Here is a 20,000-nt window from a genome sequence, read left to right as displayed (position 1 = left end):
ACACACACACAGGACAGAGAGAACATAGGTCAGATACACACACAGGCGCCACAGCAGTCCACAGTACATCATCTCTCCATAGGATAGTGCCCTGCGGAGACTGTTACTGGCAGAGGGCAGTGGGGAACATATCCTCCTACATACACAAGTCTGTTAACGATCCCAAAATGCCCAGGTTTTCCAGAAATCCTGGTTGGCAGATCCCAAGGAATCAGGAGGGAATAAGCAGGAAATCCAAGAATCCTCCAACCGGGATTTCTGGAAAACACACACACCCACACACACACACACCCATGCCAACTCCCCAGAGGCAATGGAAGCAAAAGGATATTACTATTATGCTACAGTGATCCTGGGCTGACTTTAGCTTGCATTCTGGGTAATGAAAGTGGCAGCAGCTTGTAAAGGTGATGTAGGCAGTAGGCTTGGTGGGTAGTACCACCGTGGGCCGCTCCAGAGAGGCCAGGCAGCTAAATGCTCTGCAGGCAGCAGCGGAGACGACCATGACCGGCGGCAGCCTGAACAGCCCCATGGGAGGAGCAGCTATAGAACACACACTGCAGTAGTGGCCGTGCATACTAATGTGAGGACACACAAGCACACAAACACACACACAGGCCCCTAATGACCCGTCCCTGCCAACCAAGCAAAAACACAACCACAAAAACAAACAACGCGCTCTACTCAGTGTGTGTGTGTGTGTGTGTGTGTGTGCGTGTGTGCGTTCAGAGTAAAGAAACCCAGCGTAAGCCAACTTTAAACTGCACTTTAATTAGACAACCTCCAGCGCATTTGTAGATTCACAAATAAATGTCCAGTCTTCTCCAAACCCTGCCGGGCAGAAAGTGCTTACTGTGCATTCTGACCTACAGTAAGGATACTACTCAAATGGCACCCTATGTGGTGCACTACCTTTTGACCAGAGCCCTACACGCCCTGGTCGAAAGTTAGTGCACTGTTGTGGGAACAGGGTACCACTTGGGCTGCAGGCTAAATGTTACATGGAGAGAGCACTTTGGTTATGTACACATTTATGTACCCTGGGCCCTCAGACAGCCTACCGTGTGCTAGTGTGTGTGTGTGTGTGTGTGTGTGTGTGTGTGTGTGTGTGTTGCAGTGTCGTAAATCTTGCAGTCATTAGCAGATTCCAGTGAAATCTAAGAACTCCAGCTGTTCCTGCTCAAGTCTGGCTGTGCTGCCTGGACACTAGATAGTTACTACACACACACACACACACACACACACACACACACACACACACACACACACACACACACACACACACACACACACACACACACACACACACTCACTCACTCACAGAGAGACTCTATCGCACAAAGACCCTACTCACACACACTGCCCAATAGATAGAAAGCCTGCACACTCCACCCAACTACCCAAACATTCATCTCTCTCTCTCTTGCTCTCTGCCTCTCTCTTGCTCTCTCTCTTGCTCTCTCTTCCCCCCTCTCTCTCTCTCTCTCTCTCCCTCTCTCTCTCTCTCTCTTTCTCTTTAGCTCTCGCGCTCTCTTACCTGAGTAGTGGTCCAGTGCCATTCTTGGTGGTCCCCCCTACGATCAGCTCTTCCTGCCAGTGCATGTACTTCCTGGAGAGGCCATGGCATCCGCCAGTCAGGACGCGAGCCACGTCAAAGGGCTGCAACACAACAACATGGGTATGTGTCTGCATGGGTGTGTGCACGTATGGGTGTATGGATGCATGTGTACATGTACTGTACATGGATATAAATGTGTGTGTGTGTACCTTGGTGGTGTTCTTGTTGGGAGCCGTGAGGGGACAGTCGGGGTCTTGGGGGTTGAGACAGGGTCGGTCCATGTAGCCGTGTCCCACGTCAGCCTTCTCCAGCATCTCCTCCCAGCTGTCCACCTGGAACTTCAGAGTCCGCAGCTCCGTCAGGAACTCCTTGGGGTCAAAGTTGGTCCACTGCAGAGGGGGCTTTCCACTGCGGAGGGGGAGGGACACACACCAGAGTGATCAGAACATACACACATAGCTAGGCTAGATGAGTTCGTTCCTCACTGCCCTCTCTCTTCTCCCCATCAGCATTAACTCTCTCTCTGGTTCAGATCACATTGTATGTGTTTAACCAGGCTCGGGTCAGTTTCCGGGCCTCCCAACCCATAGTAAAAACCTTTTTTTATTGTCGGGGGTAGCAAGGGAAACACGCAGAGAGAGAGAGAGAGAGAGAGAGAGAGAGAGAGAGAGAGAGAGAGAGAGAGAGAGATCTGCTGAATATTACTGTAGTGGGGAACTATTAGAAACTGAAAGGCCAGACAATGGTGTGAGGCCCCGAGCTGGAGAGAAACAAATGCTAGCGATGTGCCTGCCAGATACAGCGACACAGCCCAATGTTTCAGGTCGGTTTAATCCAGTTGCATGTCTGTGTTGGGTGTCTATTAGTTGGGGTTGTGTGTGATTGGCAGCCACTAGGAGAGGTGGGTAAACACACCTCCAAATCACAGAATGACACAATCTCCAACATCTCGAAGAACATTCCAGAATCCAACGCTACAGAACCGCCAAAAATGTGGAGATCCGCCCAGTCGGATGAGCTGATACTAGACGTCTGTCAATAGTCGTGGTTTCCAGATCTACAGGCTGTGATGTGGGTACAATGACGTGTGTTTGTTTTGTGTGTGTGTGTGGTGTGTATACTATGTACTCACGGGAGGTAGAACATTCCAGACTGGAGCTTGGCTCCCTCCCAGAAACAGTCCAGGGGCGTGATGATGAGACAGGGGTGCAGCTTCTCAATAATCTGACAGGGGACAGCAGGCACCGTGTTACCGCTGACGCTCCAATCACTACATTGTAATTAGAGGTCGACCGATTATGATTTTTCAGCGCCGATACCGATACCGATTATTGGAGGGCCAAAAAAGCCGGTACCGATTATTGGAGGCCCAAACCCGCCGGTGCCGATTATTGGAGGACCCAAAGGGCCGATACCGATTAATCGGCCGATTTATTATTATTTTTTACATGTATTTGTAATAATGACAATTACAACAATACTGAATTAACACTTATTTTAACTTAATATAATACATCAATAAAAACAATTTAGCCTCAAGTAGAGAATGAAACATGTTCAATTTGGTTTAAATAATGCAAAAGCAAAGTGTTGGAGAAGAAAGTAAAAGTGCAATATGTGCCACGTAAGAAAGCTAACGTTTCAGTTCCTTACTCCGAACATGAGAACATATGAAAGCTGGTGGTTCCTTTTAACATGAGTCTTCAATATTCCCAGGTAAGAAGTTTTAGGTTATAGTTATTATAGGACTATTTCCCTCTATACCATTTGTATTTCATTAACCTTTGACTATTGGATGTTCTTATAGGCACTTTAGTACTGCCAGTGTAACAGTATAGCTTCCGTCCCTCTCCTCGCTCCTCTCTGGGCTCGAACCAGCAACACAACGACAACAGCCACCACATCGAAGCAGCGTTACCCATGCAGAGCAAGGGAAACAACCACACCAAGGCTCAGAGTGAGTGAAGTTTGAAACGCTATTAGCACACGCTAACTAGCCAGCCATTTCACTTTGGTCACACCAGCCTCATCTCGGGAGTTGATAGGTTTGAAGTCATAAACAGCGCAATGCTTGACGCACAACGAAGAGCTGCTGGCAAAACGCACAAAAGTGCTGTTTGAATGAATGTTTACACGCCTGCTTCAGCCTACCACTGCTCAGTCAGATATGCTTGTATGCTTGTATGCTTGTATGCTCAGTCAGATTATATGCAACACAGGATACGCTAGATAATATCTAGTAATATCATCAACCATGTGTAGTTAACTAGTGATTATGATTGATTGTTTTTTATAAGATACGTTTCATGCTAGCTAGCTACTTACCTTGGCTTACTGCATTTGCGTAACAGGCAGTCTCCTCGTGGAGTGCAACGAGAGAGAGGCAGGTCATTATTGCGTTGGACTAGTTAACTGTAAGGTTGCAAGATTGAATCCCCCGAGCTGACAAGATGAAAAGCTGTCGTTCTGCATCTGAACGAGGCAGTTAACCCACCGTTTATAGGCCATCATTTAAAATAAGAATGTGTTCTTAACTGACTTGTCTAGTTAAATAAAGATTAGATAAAGGTGTAAAAAAAAATCGGCAAATCAGCGCCCAAAAATACAGATTTCCGATTGTTATGAAAACTTGAAATCGGCCCTAATTAATCGGCCATTCCGATTAATCGGTCGACCTCTAATTGTAACCTCACGTTATAGTAACCTCACATTATAGTAACATCACATTATAGTAACATCACATTATTCATTCTGAATGGTCTGACAGGGGACAGCAGGCACCGTGTTACCACTGACGCTCTACCACTATGAACCACGTTCTACCCCTCTGTATACGAGGCAGTGTTTGGTGTAGAAAGAGAGAGACAAACTCAGCTCACTCATGCTTACCTGGTCCATAAAATGAGCTTCGGTAACAAGTTCTCCTGATTTGTAGCATAAATGTTCCAATTTCCATTGTCTGAAAAGACAAAATATAATTTACCACAGCAGGTTCAGACCGATCGAAAACATAATTTGTTTGAACGTGTGTGTGTGTGTGTGTGTGTGTGTCACCTGTTAAAGAGGTAAACGTGCACTCGGCTGGCCCTGATAGCTGAATCCAGGTGCTGTTGCAGCGCCTCCACAGTGAGCACGTTGGCGCCCTCCTGCCGCGGCGTCTGGATCATCAGCTGGGGACTGAACATGGCCTCCTCGCCCATCTTCTGACGCGTGTACTTCAGCTCCTGATTCACCCTGCCGCCCACTGCACACCAAAGGAGACACACACACACACACGCGCGCACGTTCAGTCTGATATTATATGACATACACATCTTCCCGAACCTGGTTGGATTTCGAACACGTATATTCCACTTTCTGTAACAACGGATACAATCAAATGGATTCATGTATCAATCCTCCTGAAAGAGCAGTAAGGCATGTCAGCCCCGCCACCTTGTCAGGCCCGCCACACTAATCGATGTTACTGAAACCTGTCCTAATTGACTTAGAATGTCAGTACGGTGTCATAAAAGGCCAGTCTCGGCCTCAGAGTTTGGCTCCCCAGCCCTACAGTGGTAAGAAAGGAGGGAGACACCCCTCCTCCCCCTCCCTCCCTCCGTGGCGTGGTGAGGCTAAGCCCTATGCGTGAGCTCCCAGCCCCTCCAGCTACAAAAGCAGCCTTATGGTAGGGCTGTGGCGGTCTTGGAATGTGAGGTTAAGGTAACTGGCCGGGCCAATGTACACGGTCACCGAGGTAACCGTTTAGGGGGGGGGGGTTCAAAAAAGGGATGTCATAATTCTGTTTGTACACTTGTTTACATGGATATGCTTCTCAATAAAAACCGATTTGAAACAAGCCATTACACTTCGTTATTACCAGGTCATTACTTATAAATATTCATCAACAAATGAAGAAATGCCAGGTTGGATGGGATCTGTTACATTTTCAAAGAGTCAAAATACAAAGAAATGCCAACTTTGTCCTTGACTGTTGGCTTTTCTACATACATATTTTTAAAATCCAAATCCTATTTTGACGCACAAACGATTCAAACGAAGTCCGATGGGTTTTCTCCCACTTTTCCCGAAATATTCGCGTAACGTCATAAACCGTGCTGCTGCTGCCATTCGATGGCACTGGCACTGACATGTTTTCTTCAAAGAGAGGACGCCGTAATGAGAGATATACTGTAGCCCGAGCAATCGAAAAGATGAAATCGTGACAGGAGTGTTTGATTCTCATTAAAGAGATGGAGTCCAGACAGGCTACTTTAGGAAACTTTCTGAACGGACGTATAGACCAATAGAGAGAATCAGCCAGCTCTCACATGCACGTAAAAGCAGCCGCCAATCAAAACCACCAGCGTGTCAGACACAGGAGCAAACATTTCTCCTTTCCTTAAAACGTATAAGAAAATCTAGGCCTACCTTTTACACTCTTAGAAAAAAGGGTGCTATCTAGAACCTTTTGGTTCCAAGTAGAACCAAAAAGGTTCTCCGTGGAACCAAAAAGGGTTCTTCCTGGAACCAAAAAGGGTTCTCCTATGGGGACAGCCGAAGAACCTTTTTGGAAACGTTTTTTAACCTCTTCAACCTATGGGGGCGCTATTTCTTTATTGGATAAAAAAACGTGCCCGTTTTAAGCGCAATATTTTGTCACGAAAAGATGCTCGACTATGCATAGAATTGGCAGCTTTGGAAAGAAAACACTCTGACGTTTCCAAAACTGCAAAGATATTATCTGTGAGTGCCACAGAACTCATGCTACAGGCGAAACCAAGATGAAACCTCAAACAGGAAATGAGCAGAATTTTTGAGGCTCTGTTTTCCATTGTCTCCTTATATGGCTGTGAATGTGCCATGAACGAGCCTAAGCTTTCTGCCGTTTGCCCAAGATGTCTGCAGCATTGTGACGTATTTGTAGGCATATCATTGGAAGATTGGCCATAAGAGACTACATTTGCCAGGGGTCCGCCCGGTGTCCTTTGTCTAAATTGGTGCGTAATCTTCAACTGGAGGAATTTTCCATTGAGATTCAGAGGAGAACGCACACTTCCACGAACGATATATCATCGAAGAGATATGTGAAAAACACGTTGAGGATTGATTCTAAACAACGTTTACCATGTTTCAGTCGATATTATGGAGTTAATTTGAAAAAAGTTTGGCGTTGTGATGAATGAATTTTCTGTTTTTTTGGTAGCCAAACATGACGCAGAAAACGGACCGATTTCTCCTGCACAAATAATCTTTCAGGAAAAACTGAACATTTGCTATCTAACTGAGAGTCTCCTCATTGAAAACATCCGAAGTTCTTCAAAGGTAAATTATTTTATTTGAATGGTTTTCTGGTTTTTGTGAAAATGTTGCCTGCTGAATGCTAACGCTAAATGCTAACTAGCTATCAATAGCTATCAATACTGTTACACAAATGCTTGTTTTGCTATGGTTGAGAAGCATATTTTTGAAAATCTGAGATGACAGTGTTGTTAACAAAAGGCTAAGCTTGAGAGCTAGCATATTGATTTCATTTCATTTGCGATTTTCATGAATAGTTAACGTTGTGTTATGCTAATGAGCTTGCGGATAGATTTACACAATCCTGGATACAGGTTTTTTTCTTAGCTAAACGTGACGCACAAAATGGAGCGATTTCTCCTAAACAAATAATATTTCAGGAAAAACTGAACATTTGCTATCTAACTGAGAGTCTCCTCATTGAAAACATCAGAAGTTCTTCAAAGGTAAATGATTTTATTTGAATGGTTTTCTGGTTTTTGTGAAAATGTTGCCTGCTGAATGCTAATGCTAAATGCTATGCAAACGCTAAATGCTGTTACACAAATGCTTGTTTTGCTATGGTTGAGAAGCATATTTTTGAAAATCTGAGATGACAGTGTTGTTAACAAAAGGCTAAGCTTGAGAGCTAGCATATTTATTTCATTTCATTTGCGATTTTCATGAATAGTTAACGTTGCGTTATGGTAATGAGCTTGAGGCTGTATTCACGATCCCGGATCCGGGATGGCTCGACGCAAGAAGTTAAGAGTGTAGGCTTCCTGAAAGTAGGCTATAAGATAATTAATTGACAAGGAAAGTACGAAGGGGACAGCTTCGCTATCGCATGAAGATGAAATTGACAATCATTCAAATCAAAACCAATACACGCAACATGCCCATAGCCTATCTATCAGCTATTCTGATTATCGAGGGGGAGAGTGTTGGAAAGATTTTTCAAATACTGTGAAGAACTATTATAATTTGAATGGATGTAAAAAAATATATATATATAAATGTAAACATTACTTTTTTGATTTACTGTGCGAGATGAACAAACATTTTCTACTTCCCAATCCTGCTGGCCACTCCCTCAGTCTCTACCTCCCAAGCCCTCCAATCCTGCTGGCCACTCCCTCAGTCTCTACCTCACAAAGCCCTCCAGCCCTGCTGGCCACTCCCTCAGTCTCTACCTCCAAAAGCCCTCCAACACGGCTGGCCACTCCTTCAGTCTCTACCTCCCAAAACCCTCCAATCCTGCTGGCCACTCCCTCAGTCTCTAGTCTCTACCTCCCAAAACCCTCCAATCCTGCTGGCCTCTGCCTCAGTCTCTACCTCCCAAAACCCTCGAAACCTGCTGGCCACTGTCTCAGTCTCTACCTCCCAAAACCCTCCAATCCTGCTGGCCACTGCCTCAGTCTCTCCATCCCAAAACCCTCCAATCCTGCTGGCCACTGCCTCAGTCTCTCCCTCCCAAACCCTCCAATCCTGCTGGCCACTGCCTCAGTCTCCACCTCCCAAAACCCTCCAATCCTGCTGGCCACTGCCTCAGTCTCTACCTCCCAGAACCCTCCAATCCTGCTGGCCACTGCCTCAGTCTCTCCCTCCCAGAACCCCTCCAATCCTGCTGGCCACTGCCTCACTCAGACATGCTGAAACATCCACTGAAAGCTGCAAGAAAACGCTAATCAATTATTTTGGAGGATTTTCCCCTTTAGGATGAGGCATCATTGCCTCCATCGCTGCCTCATCGGGTGTCATTTTCTGTTCATTTCCCAATGACTCGACATGTTGAACTGCCTTGTCCTTATAACCTGTTTAATTAAAGACATAATCCATATTTGATGAAACTGACACATCTGTTTGGGACAACAAAGAAGGTTCTTCAACAAAACACTGTTATTTTCCCCTCGGACATCATTTCTGGACCCTCCTCTCCTCCGTTTCATCAACACAACCAAAACAATAACAAAGGCTGAGCTGGTGAGGTTGACACACAGAGCATTTCTACTCTACTGAGTCATTGCCACAGACCATCTCTGCTCACCACTGACCATTGTCAGACTAACATGACGCAGAATGTCAAGACAGGTCACTATTCCAACAGCCAGGTCACATCGTTGCCTATCACACACAGACACACACACACACACAGACACACGCGCGCGTGCGCGCAAGGCTCTGTGAGAGAACCGAGCTGAAAAATCTGTTTGAAAATCTGTTTGTTTTATATGCTCTAATTCGATTGCTCGACTACAATTCATGAAACAGGAAACAGGCATAGGCGGAATATTTTCAGCCTATTGTAATCATATTAAAGTTGAACATAAGCATGCTATTCGGTCCAGGGCCAGACCACCCAGGCAGACCAGAGAGCAACGTGGAGGGAGGGGGCCATGTCTGTGCGTATTAGGGAAACGCACTTGATTCCCCCCCCCGACCCAAACACAGCGCTCCCATCCGATCCGGGTCGAGTGCGTGTTTAGAATCGACATCATTAATAGCAGGCCTGAGTTAACCAGAGACGGACAGAAACATGCTTTCTCCTGCTCTCGCCGCTCCCCCACATCTACCACGACCCACACACACAGGCCAGCATGGAACTGATTTACAACTCATGGAACTGTGTGTGTGTGTGTGTGTGTGTGTGTGTGTGTGTGTGTGTGTGTGTGTCCTGTCTAAAAACAGCCCCCTAGACCGTAGGCACTAGTGTAGAGCTTAGAGGATTTGATGGGTGTAAGCTATGTGTTACACCTCTCTACCTTTCCCTCTGAATTTCCTCCATATTGCTTGCGCCTATCCAGTCCTCTCAGAGTCTGCTTTAGGGTGTAGGGTGTAGGGTGTAGGGGGCTAATGGAGTTATTTCTGGACGGGACAAGGCCAATGTCACGAGAGTCAATGTCACTACACACAACAGTGTGCCACGCAACACTATACTCGAGGACACGCAGAGCATGTACAAGCTTTCAAAGTGCACTAACAAGCCTGGCTAGCACTTGACCATGTATTACTGTGTAAATATTGTGATATATTCACGGTTATACTGCCCTTTCAACAGTAACCTTAGTCCTAAGTGCAGTACAACAACAAACAACTGCAGTACTTGTTACACCACTCTTGAATTATGATACAGTTATAAGGACAAGTCAAGTGTTGCTTCAGTCTGCTAGGAGTCACAGAAAGGATGAGAACAAACTGACCAATCAGAATGGTGCAGAAGAAAAACACTCCTCGTCCAATGTTCTGAACACATTCCAAGCCCACCCAATCTTCTGGAGTTTACAACGACGACTTGAGGGTAGGACAGAGAAGAGGAATGCAAAGAGACACAAACATGTACGCGCATACACGAATACTCTCTCTCTCTCTCTCTCTCTCTCTCTCTCTCTCTTCCTCCCTCTCTCACTCTTCCTCTCTCTCCCTCTCCTTCTGTCCCCCTCTCTCTACAGGAAACAGCGCATTACGACCTCAGGCTTGGAGAATTCCACACTTCACGAGGTTACAGCGTTTCGGGGTCAACACTCGCCTAGCCTCAGGGTGAAATTAACACCCCAGCTGGACCAAGAATGTGTGTGTGTGTGTGCGCGTGTGTGTGTGTGTGTGTGTGTGTGTGTGTGTGTGTGTGCGCGCAGGAGCGTGCTCACTCGTGTGTCTGCGTGTGCATGCCAGTACAAGTACGTGTGCGTGCGTGTACATGCTAGTACATGTGTGTGTGTGTGTGTGTGTGTGTGTGTGTGTGTGTGTGTGTGCGTGCGTGCGTGCGTGCGTGCGCAGGGTTGCAAAGCTACCGGTAGTTTGTCAAATCTTCAGTAATTGGTAAATAACAGAAAATCTATGGCAATCTATCGTAACTTTGGTCAATTATATTTGGATTCATATATAATATTCATTTTTTATATCTGTGTCCATATTGTCAGTGAGTTTCTAGTAGATAGACCGTATGGTTCAAGAGGAACTAGCCTAATTAATTAATGAATTCATTTCAAAAGTATCAACTAAACAATGGCATTATGTTCAATTAACTCTCCAACTCTTCCAACTACTGACTTTTTTCACAACTGCCTCCAGTTTGTCGCCAAAACAAACCGACATAGTAAAATAAAGAACATTTTGAGAAAAAATGTATAAAATATAAAGGATATTTCATGCTGAAACCCTCATATTAAACACCAACGATATTGACTCATTTGGTTGATATTTAGGATAGCCTTTTACAGCTTTCTCATTCTATATGTTTCAAATTTAAAAAAACATCTTATTTAATCGTTTAATATGTTTCACGTGATAAGGCGACACAGATGGCCAAAGATAATTACAGACACCTGCACAAATCTGAAGCACCCAAAGGGGCCATTAGATGTCTTGTGATAGACGACATAAAATCCTTGAAAGATACCAACATTTCTGGTTAAGTTTACTGGTAAACTTGCAAAGTTTCCAGTAACTTACCCTCCCTATGCGTGTATGCAGCTGTGTTTCATCAATGACACACATCTTATGTGCTCTCCGGAGACGTGGCTGACCTTAAGTCCTCATTCATATCACCAAGGTGTCTCCGTTCTACCCAAACGTTTCTCCGAAACAGGCCCAGTCCCTCTCAGGTAGCCTGCTGCCTATTCCTTTCCACCACAACTACTCCGCAGTGTGACCTCAGCAATACACAGGCCTCTTTCTTGGATTCTCCCAGTCGTTTTATGGGGCTTTTTACGCATTTACGCTTTTTACGCATTTACGCTTTTTACGCATTTACGCTTTTTACGCATTTACGCTTTTTACGCATTTACGCTTTTTACGCATTGATCTTCTCTTTCTCAAAACGAAAAACAGAAATTGAAACGATTGCATAATTGTGGCATCGAGCACTGCCACCACCCCAGGTGAAATAGATTGTGATTTACGACACTGTGCTGACTGAACCAGAGTAGAGCCACCAAATACGGTTTAAACCCCAGTCAATCAGTCAGTCAGTCAGTCATCTCCAAGAGAGCGGCGCTGCAGGTGAAGCTAACCCCGTCACGAGACGAATCTCAATAGACAAAACAGCACACATCCGCTAATTCCAACACAACGAGGTAGTGTGTGTGTGTGTGTGTGTGTGTGTGTGTGTGTGTCACTGTGTTCGCGCCTTCAGTGAGGGCATTTAGTTTGTTGTATAACATTAACCCCTGGTGTGTGTGTGTCCCCTGTCCTATTCTCAAACTGGGGGGAGAGAAGAAACCCAGAGAAGGGGAGAGGAGAGGGGGACAGAGTGGGTAAAAGGGGGGAGAAGTGGATTCTAAGGAACTGACATCACACCCCACCCCTCCCCTTCTCCCCTTTTCTACCATTCTTACCTCGGAGGTCTTGTCTCTCTCTCTCCATCTCTCTCCATTCAAGCAGGACACTGGCTTCTGATTGGCTTGTCTCATGGAGGCTGCATGGGGCTCAATACAATAGGCCTGCCCCCCTCGTGCCCCCTCACCCCTGCCCACCCCTCCAACCCACACTACAACATAAGAACAACCCCTTGCAAACTCAAACCCATATCCTGACATCACAGCAGCCGGAGTGGTTGGGGGGAGGGGGTTAAGGCTGGAAGTAGGGTGGCAGAGTGTGTGTGTGGGTGGGTGTGTGCGTGTTTGCAGGGGGGGGGGGGCAGGATTAGCTGGATTAGGGCTCTCTCAGCCAAACCCCCTGTAGTGACATGGAAGTCTCTAGAACCAGGTCACCTCACTGCCACCGACCCACCAGCGACCCTGACACACCAACAGCCCCATACCCTCCAGATCATCGTCTGTAGCCCATCTGTCTGTCTCCCTGTCTCTCTCCCGGTTTCTCCCTGTCTGTCTGTCTGTCTGTCTCCCTGTCTCACTCCCGGTCTCTCCTGTCTCTCTCCCTGTCTCTCTCCCTGTCTGTCTGTCTGTCTGTCTGTCTGTCTGTCTGTCTGTCTGTCTGTCTGTCTCTCTCCCGGTTTCTCCCTGTCTCTCTCCCTGTCTGTCTGTCTGTCTGTCTGTCTGTCTGTCTGTCTGTCTGTCTGTCTGTCTGTCTGTCTGTCTGTCTCTCTCCCTGTCTGTCTGTCTGTCTGTCTGTCTGTCTCCCTGTCTCTCTCCCGGTTTCTCCCTGTCTCTCTCCCTGTCTGTTTGTCTGTCTCTCTCCCTGTCTCTCTGTCTGTCTGTCTGTCTGTCTGTATGTCTGTATGTCTGCCTGTCCGTCCGTCCATCTGTCTGTCTCTCTCTCTCTCCCGGTTTCTCCCTGTTTGTCTGTCTGTTTCTCTCTTTCCCGGTTTCTCCCTGTCTGTCTGTCTGTCTGTCTCTCTCCCGGTTTCTCCCTGTCTCTCCCCCTGTCTGTCTCTCTTCCTGTTTCTGCCTGTCTGTCTATCATATCACCTTGCTCTGTCTATCTCAGCAGTCCCCAACTTTATCAACTCTGGGGACCACCAAATCACCATCTTAAGCTCTTGAGGACCCCCCATTCGCAGAGTCTGTCTCTCTGTCTGTCTCTCTTCTTCTCTCTGTCTGTCTATCTGTCTCTCTTCCGCTCTCTGTTTGTCTATCTGTCTCTCTTCCTCTCTCTGTTTGTCTATCTGTCTCTCTTCTTCTCTTTGTTTGTCTATCTGTCTCTCTTCCTCTCTCTCTCTGTCTCTCTTCCTCTCTATGTTTGTCTATCTGTCTGTCTCTCTTCCTCTCTCTGTTTGTCTATCTGTCTGTCTCTCTTCTTCTCTCTGTTTGCCTCTCTGTCTCTCTTCCTCTCTCTGTTTGTCTCTCTGTCTCTCTTCCTCTCTCTGTTTGTCTATCTGTCTCTCTTCCTCTCTCTGTCTGTCTATCTGTCTCTTCCTTTCTCTGTCTATCTGACTCTCTTCCTCTCTCTCTGTCTATCTGTCTCTCTTTCTCGCTCTCTGTCTGTCTTTCTCGCTCTCTGTCTGTCTATCTGTCTCTCTTCCTCTCTCGCTGTCTGTCTATCTGTCTCTCTCACTATTTTACTTTTTCTTTCCCACACGTTTGTCATCCGACAGACTCCCACCTGATGCTGCTGTCAATCAACCAGGAAGTATTTGATCCTTACAGGACACGGGTCAGAGTTCAACTGTCCCATCAACTCACCCTCCAGCCTTCCCTCATACTCACTCCAACCGCACCTCACCCTCCAGCCTTCCCTTATACCCAGTCCCACCTCACCTCACCCTCCAGCCTTCCCTCATACCCAGTCCAATTTCATCTCACATCACCCTCCACAGTCTTCCCTCATACCCAGTTCCACCTCACCTCACCCACCAGCCTTCCCTCAAACCTAGTCCCACCTCACCTCACCCTCCAGCCTTCCCTTAACACCCAGTCCAACCTCACCCTCCAGTCTTCTCATCTCACCTCACCCTTCAGTCTTCCCTCATACCCAGTTACACCTAAGCTTATGGGCTAGCTAAGCTTATGGGCTAGCTAAACTCGTGGGCTAGCTAAGCTTATGGGCTAGCGAAGCTTATGGGCTAGCTAAGCTTATGGGCTAGCTAAGCTTATGGGCTAGCGAAGCTTATGGGCTAGCGAAGCTTATGGGCTAGCTAAGCTCATGGGCTAGCGAAGCTTATGGGCTAGCTAAGCTCATGGGCTAGCGAAGCTTATGGGCTAGCTAAGCTTATGGGCTAGCGAAGCTTATGGGCTAGCTAAGCTTATGGGCTAGCTAAGCTTATGGGCTAGCTAAGCTCATGGGCTAGCGAAGCTTATGACGTGGTCATGTTAAGTAACTGCACATGCGTAATACAACATTCCCTTTGAGATCAAGTTGTTTTGGAGGAAAGAGTTTTGCACGTCTCTAATCATGACACATTCAGTTACCTGAAAGTGTGGTTTGAAATTAGGTGTTTTGCTTTCATTCCAACAGCAAATGGCTACTATGGGAAAGTCTGCCACATCTGCTTAGAGAAGCAGCATTGCTGTACAGGCCAAGGTACCAATATGAGCTGAGAGCTGAGACCCTATCTGACCTGCAAAAGCTCTCACCTCCCTCTCTCCTACAGCTTTCAGAGGGAAGCAGAGGGGAGAGAGTTGGAGAAACAGGGGGAGAGAGATAAAGCTACCGACACATAGTGGGAGAGCGAGAGAGAGAGAGAGAGAGAGAGAGAGAGAGAGAGAGGGAGAGAGAGAGAGAGAGAGAGAGAGAGAGAGAGAGAGAGACAGAGAGGGGGGGGGCTCTGACCCGCAGCTGTAGCACAATACCCCGAGCCCCCCTTCCCCGACCCCTGACACAAATGTGACACCCCAGCTGCCAGTGCCTGCTCCCCCCACCCCAACATTACCATATGTATGGCCCCCGCTCTCATAATTATGCTAATCACCTGTCCAGCCCTGCAGCCCCTCCAATGGGTGTATTTAGCAGTCGGCTAGCTCCCAATGCAGCCTTCCCTGGGCCCGAGGTGTACATTCACACACTCACGCAGCCCTCAATGGGCAGATTCTTCCACATTGCTGCCTGCATTCAGCTCCCTCTCCCCTGAAGAAACCCTATTCAAGTCCACTGGATTTGAGTGAGGAAAGAAGAAGAAATAAGGCGAGGAAAGTGGGAGTGTGTGTGTGTGTGTGTGTACGTTCCACCCAAAATACTTAAGAGGTCAAGCTAAATGATATATCAATTGGTGTGAGAGAAGAAAAGCGAGCTAGAGATAATATTTTTTGAATTTTGAGATGGAAGGTGGAATAATACGGCCTTTCTTTGTCACACACGTACACCTGTACACACACACACACACACACACAATATGTGTTTCTCTTTCTAATGCAGAAGAATGAGCTCCTCAGCACACATAAATGTGTTTGAAAACAGCCTGATCACTAGAAATAGACAGAGATTCTGGACGTGTGAAAACAGCCTGATCACTAGAAATAGACAGAGATTCTGGACGTGTGAAAACAGCCTGATCACTAGAAATAGACAGAGATTCTGGACATGTGAAAACAGCCTGATCACTAGAAATAGACAGAGATTCTGGACGTGTGAAAACAGCCTGATCACTAGAAATAGACAGAGATTCTGGACGTGAAAACAGCCTGAAAACAGCCTGATCACTGATAGAAATAGACAGAGATTCTGGACATGTGAAAACAGCCTGATCACTAGAAATAGACAGAGATTCTGGACGTGTGAAAACAGCCTGATCACTAGAAATAGACAGAGATTCTGGACATGTGAAAACAGCCTGATCACTAGAAATAGACAGAGATTCTGGACGTGTGAAAACAGCCTGATCACTAGAAATAGACAGAGATTCTGGACGTGTGAAAACAGCCTGATCACTAGAAATAGACAGAGATTCTGGACGTGTGAAAACAGCCTGATCACTAGAAATAGACAGAGATTCTGGACGTTTGAAAACAGCCTGATCACTAGAAATAGACAGAGATTCTGGACGTGTGAAAACAGCCTGATCACTTGAAATAGACAGAGATTCTGGACGTGTGAAAACAGCCTGATCACTAGAAATAGACAGAGATTCTGGACGTTTGAAAACAGCCTGATCACTAGAAATAGACAGAGATTCTGGACGTGTGAAAACAGCCTGATCACTTGAAATAGACAGAGATTCTGGACGTGTGAAAACAGCCTGATCACTAGAAATAGACAGAGATTCTGGACGTGTGAAAACAGCCTGATCACTAGAAATAGACAGAGATTCTGGACATGTGAAAACAGCCTGATCACTAGAAATAGACAGAGATTCTGGACGTTTGAAAACAGCCTGATCACTTGAAATAGACAGAGATTCTGGACGTGTGAAAACAGCCTGATCACTAGAAATAGACAGAGATTCTGGACGTGTGAAAACAGCCCGATCACTTGAAATAGACAGAGATTCTGGACGTGTGAAAACAGCCTGATCACGAGAAATAGACAGAGATTCTGGACGTGTGAAAACAGCCTGATCACTAGAAATAGACAGAGATTCTGGACGTGTGAAAACAGCCTGATCACTAGAAATAGACAGAGATTCTGGAGCTCATGTAAAAAAAACAACTACAATTACTACAAAAAACAACTACAATTCAGCTCAATCAAACCGTGCTTTCGTAAATAGTGCATCCTTGTGTCATGATTAACAGCCTGTGACATAGATGTAATAAGTACATAATAAAGTTGATAAGCACACCTTGTAGTACTAATCCACATGGCAACATGACATATTGTTTCGTATGTTCTTATTCCAACAGATAATATCCCAGCACTTTGTATGTCTATCTCTCTCTGTGTGTGTGTGTGTGCCTGTCTTCCTGTCCGTCCGTCCATCCTGCCGTATGATTGGCCCAGAGCCCAGCCATAACAGACCACGACATGACTGGGAGCAGCCAATCTGAGCCAGCCATCTCTCTGTCATTTCCTGGTAAGATGGACTCCTGATTCCAGGTATCCCACAATCACACATTCCAGTGGACCCCACAGTACAGCAGCCTGCAGTACAAGCTAGGCCAGGGGAGGGGACAGTTCCCCACTAGGTCACAGGTGTTCCAACTGCTGGGATGGGTTTCTGCCATGGTGGGGATTTGTCACAATGTAATTGTCTCACGGAACATTAGCATCTCAGAGGACCTTGAGGGAAGTTGTGTTTGTGAGCGGTTGTTTCTGGGAGGGGATGTGTGTACGGAGTTTGTCGACAGAACACGGGAGCACGTGGTGGGAAAATCAAAGAATATTGCCATAATATTCGCAGACACACACACAGCTCAATCGCCTGCCAGCTTCAAACTTCGACCCAAGTCCCAAGTCCCTGTACCGCTGGCCCTGGAGCCAAAACACAAACACACTGCCGCTACTATTCTCCATCTCCGGACCTCCCCCTATCCCGCCCCTCTGTCCGCCAGCACTGGGAGGGAGGGGAAGGAGTGGGAGGGGGGAGAGGAAAGAGGAGGAGAAGGGAGGGTGGACCACCGTGACTGTCATGGCAGGGCTGTGTGTTTACATTGCTGTGCCTCACTCTGCAATACATCTGGCATTCTGGGGCCACTCTCCCCTGCCAGAGGGGAAGGGGGGGGGGGGGGAGAGACATATTCGGCCGAGAGGAAAGAAGGGGGAGCTGGGGGGGGGGTTGGAGGAGTCTCTTGCGGTCGGTCATTCGCAGAGCTCTGGTTTTTGAATAAGAGAGTCTGAAAGAATGCAGAATGTAAACACGGCGCTTGGAAGCATCTCAGGAGGTGGTTTGTGAATGGGAGACCATCCATTTCTACGACACACACACACATTCTACGACACACACACACATACACACACTCTAGAGTTATAACTTTCAAAACATATTTAACCTTTATTTCGCCAAATACGTCATTGTGAATTAACACTAATAATGACTTTTAAAAACTTTAAAAACGTTTAAAAACAGAGCCATAACTCAGTGCACACTAACACAGCCATGGTGTTTTCCAAACACTAAATCCTTCTCCAGTTCGCCTGCACATTTCATCAACAAGTTTAACACAACATGTTGGAATGTTATTCTACTGGCAGCTTAATCCTGTTTGGAGTCAACTGACAAACACAAAGAAATTGGAGCCCACTTGTTTTTCTGTGTGTGTGTGTGTGTGTGTGTGTGTGTGTGTGTGTGTGTGTGTGTGTGTGTGTGTGCACGCGCACATGCCCATTTGCATGCATGTACGTAATGCGTATATTTCACGCGCTGTGCAATTAGGCTACAATGTGTGCTTGTGTCCACATTTGTGCATATTTGATTGCTGGTGTCTGCAAAATGAGAGGGAATAGAATGTGCGGGAAAAGTAAAAGAACTAGCCCGCGGTGCCATTCCCATTTAACTAGCTCCTCAATCACTCAGAGGCAAAACCGAGGGGACCACGTGCGCGAGTGTGTTCCTATACACATCAAAACGAGGACAATTCAATCAAGGAGACCATCAACACCATCCTCTCACCAGAGAGAAGACACATTCTCTTTCTTTCCTCTTTTCTTCTCCCTCGTCCTCCCTTCTCCTCTTCTCTTCCTATTCCCTGTCTCTTTCTCTATCCTCCTCTCTTCTCCCTCTTCCCCCTCTCTCTCTCTCTCCCTCCTCCTCCTCCTATCAGTTGACCGATAATAAGTGAAGCTGCCACGAGTGTTGAGATGAGTGAGATGCAAGACTTCATTCTCACACCGAATCTGCACACGGCGCACAGGTTCGCTTCACACTGTTCACAGTGTGGGAGCCACAGGGCCAAAACAGCGGAGAAGTCGAGCCTCACACTTCAACGCTCTTTGTTGTTATGGAAATTGTCACACTATGCTGTTTACTCTCTGCATCTATGCCATATCACTGGGTCTACCTTTAACAGCCAAAATTGGCCTTTTACCAGACCCAAATAAGTAATTACAGACCTCTGCCTCTAGGAGCACAACAACAAGCTAACCACGTATTATTTGTCGTGAGGGCAACGGGCACGCAAACATTTTGCTCTGCTTCAAGTCATGTTGCTGCACAGCCTCCTTAACCAAAGGCATGGCAACTTTTCCAGAACGAGAACACACACACACACACACCAACACTTAGGCGGGTGATTCCATTCATGAAACCAGTTTTAACCACGGCAGTAGCAAGTTGAGTTAATCAACCATAATGCATCTGCAACAATCAACTATCATTCTGAAGACTAGTTTATGGCACAGTGACTTATTTGAAATACATTTGACATTTTTGCCTGAATTTTGTACATTTTCAACCCAAATTCTCACTATTATCGGGCCATTTTATAAAATGTAATATTTTGCTGTAGGTGGTCCATAAACTGTATGCTCGTTGAAGTTTACATTAAACTATAATATTTTTAGGTCCGTTTTGGTAACGATAACCTTAATTCCGGTAATGACAATAAGTTAATTCTAATGTATAGTCAATGGGTGTGCTGTGCAGGTAACTTTAATGATTTACTAGGACCACTGCTTACACCTATTGTATCGATTTGAAAAACATCAGTTATTTGATCAAGCAGGGATTGTTAAGAAATATGGGTGTACAAACCCCATTTAATTGACTTAAAGCCACAATCTGTAGTTTGTGTTTCAGCAAAGAGCGACCCCCGCCACTTAAAGTTGGACATCCCCTATTTTAAGACTTGTACCTATTTAAGCAATTACCAATACTGTTGTTTGGTCCATTTTCCACATATTTACATCCTTTAACATTATAGGCATATCATGTTATGCCATTTGCCCACAGGACACCATTCAATTTAGAAAATACATC

The 20,000-nt window shown here is 46.1% G+C and overlaps 1 protein-coding gene across 1 annotated transcript in view; it reads right to left on the bottom strand.

Annotated features, from left to right (window-relative positions):
• Nucleotides 1–20,000, bottom strand: part of ptch1 (patched 1) — an 83,726-nt gene that overhangs the window by 55,611 nt on the left and 8,115 nt on the right. Inside the window, exons 3-7 of the mRNA XM_029638289.2 lie at nt 4,613–4,802; nt 4,448–4,517; nt 2,691–2,782; nt 1,768–1,966; nt 1,538–1,659 (exon numbers count right to left, since the gene is read on the bottom strand). Coding sequence (XP_029494149.2) covers nt 1,538–1,659; nt 1,768–1,966; nt 2,691–2,782; nt 4,448–4,517; nt 4,613–4,802 — 673 coding nt within the window. The remainder of the gene's footprint in view (nt 1–1,537; nt 1,660–1,767; nt 1,967–2,690; nt 2,783–4,447; nt 4,518–4,612; nt 4,803–20,000) is intronic.

This window comes from Oncorhynchus nerka, linkage group LG27 (assembly GCF_034236695.1).
Source record: "Oncorhynchus nerka isolate Pitt River linkage group LG27, Oner_Uvic_2.0, whole genome shotgun sequence".
Lineage (NCBI taxonomy): Eukaryota > Metazoa > Chordata > Actinopteri > Salmoniformes > Salmonidae > Oncorhynchus > Oncorhynchus nerka.
Note: the sequence above shows the minus strand (reverse complement) of the source record. Positions and strands in the feature narration are given on the sequence as shown.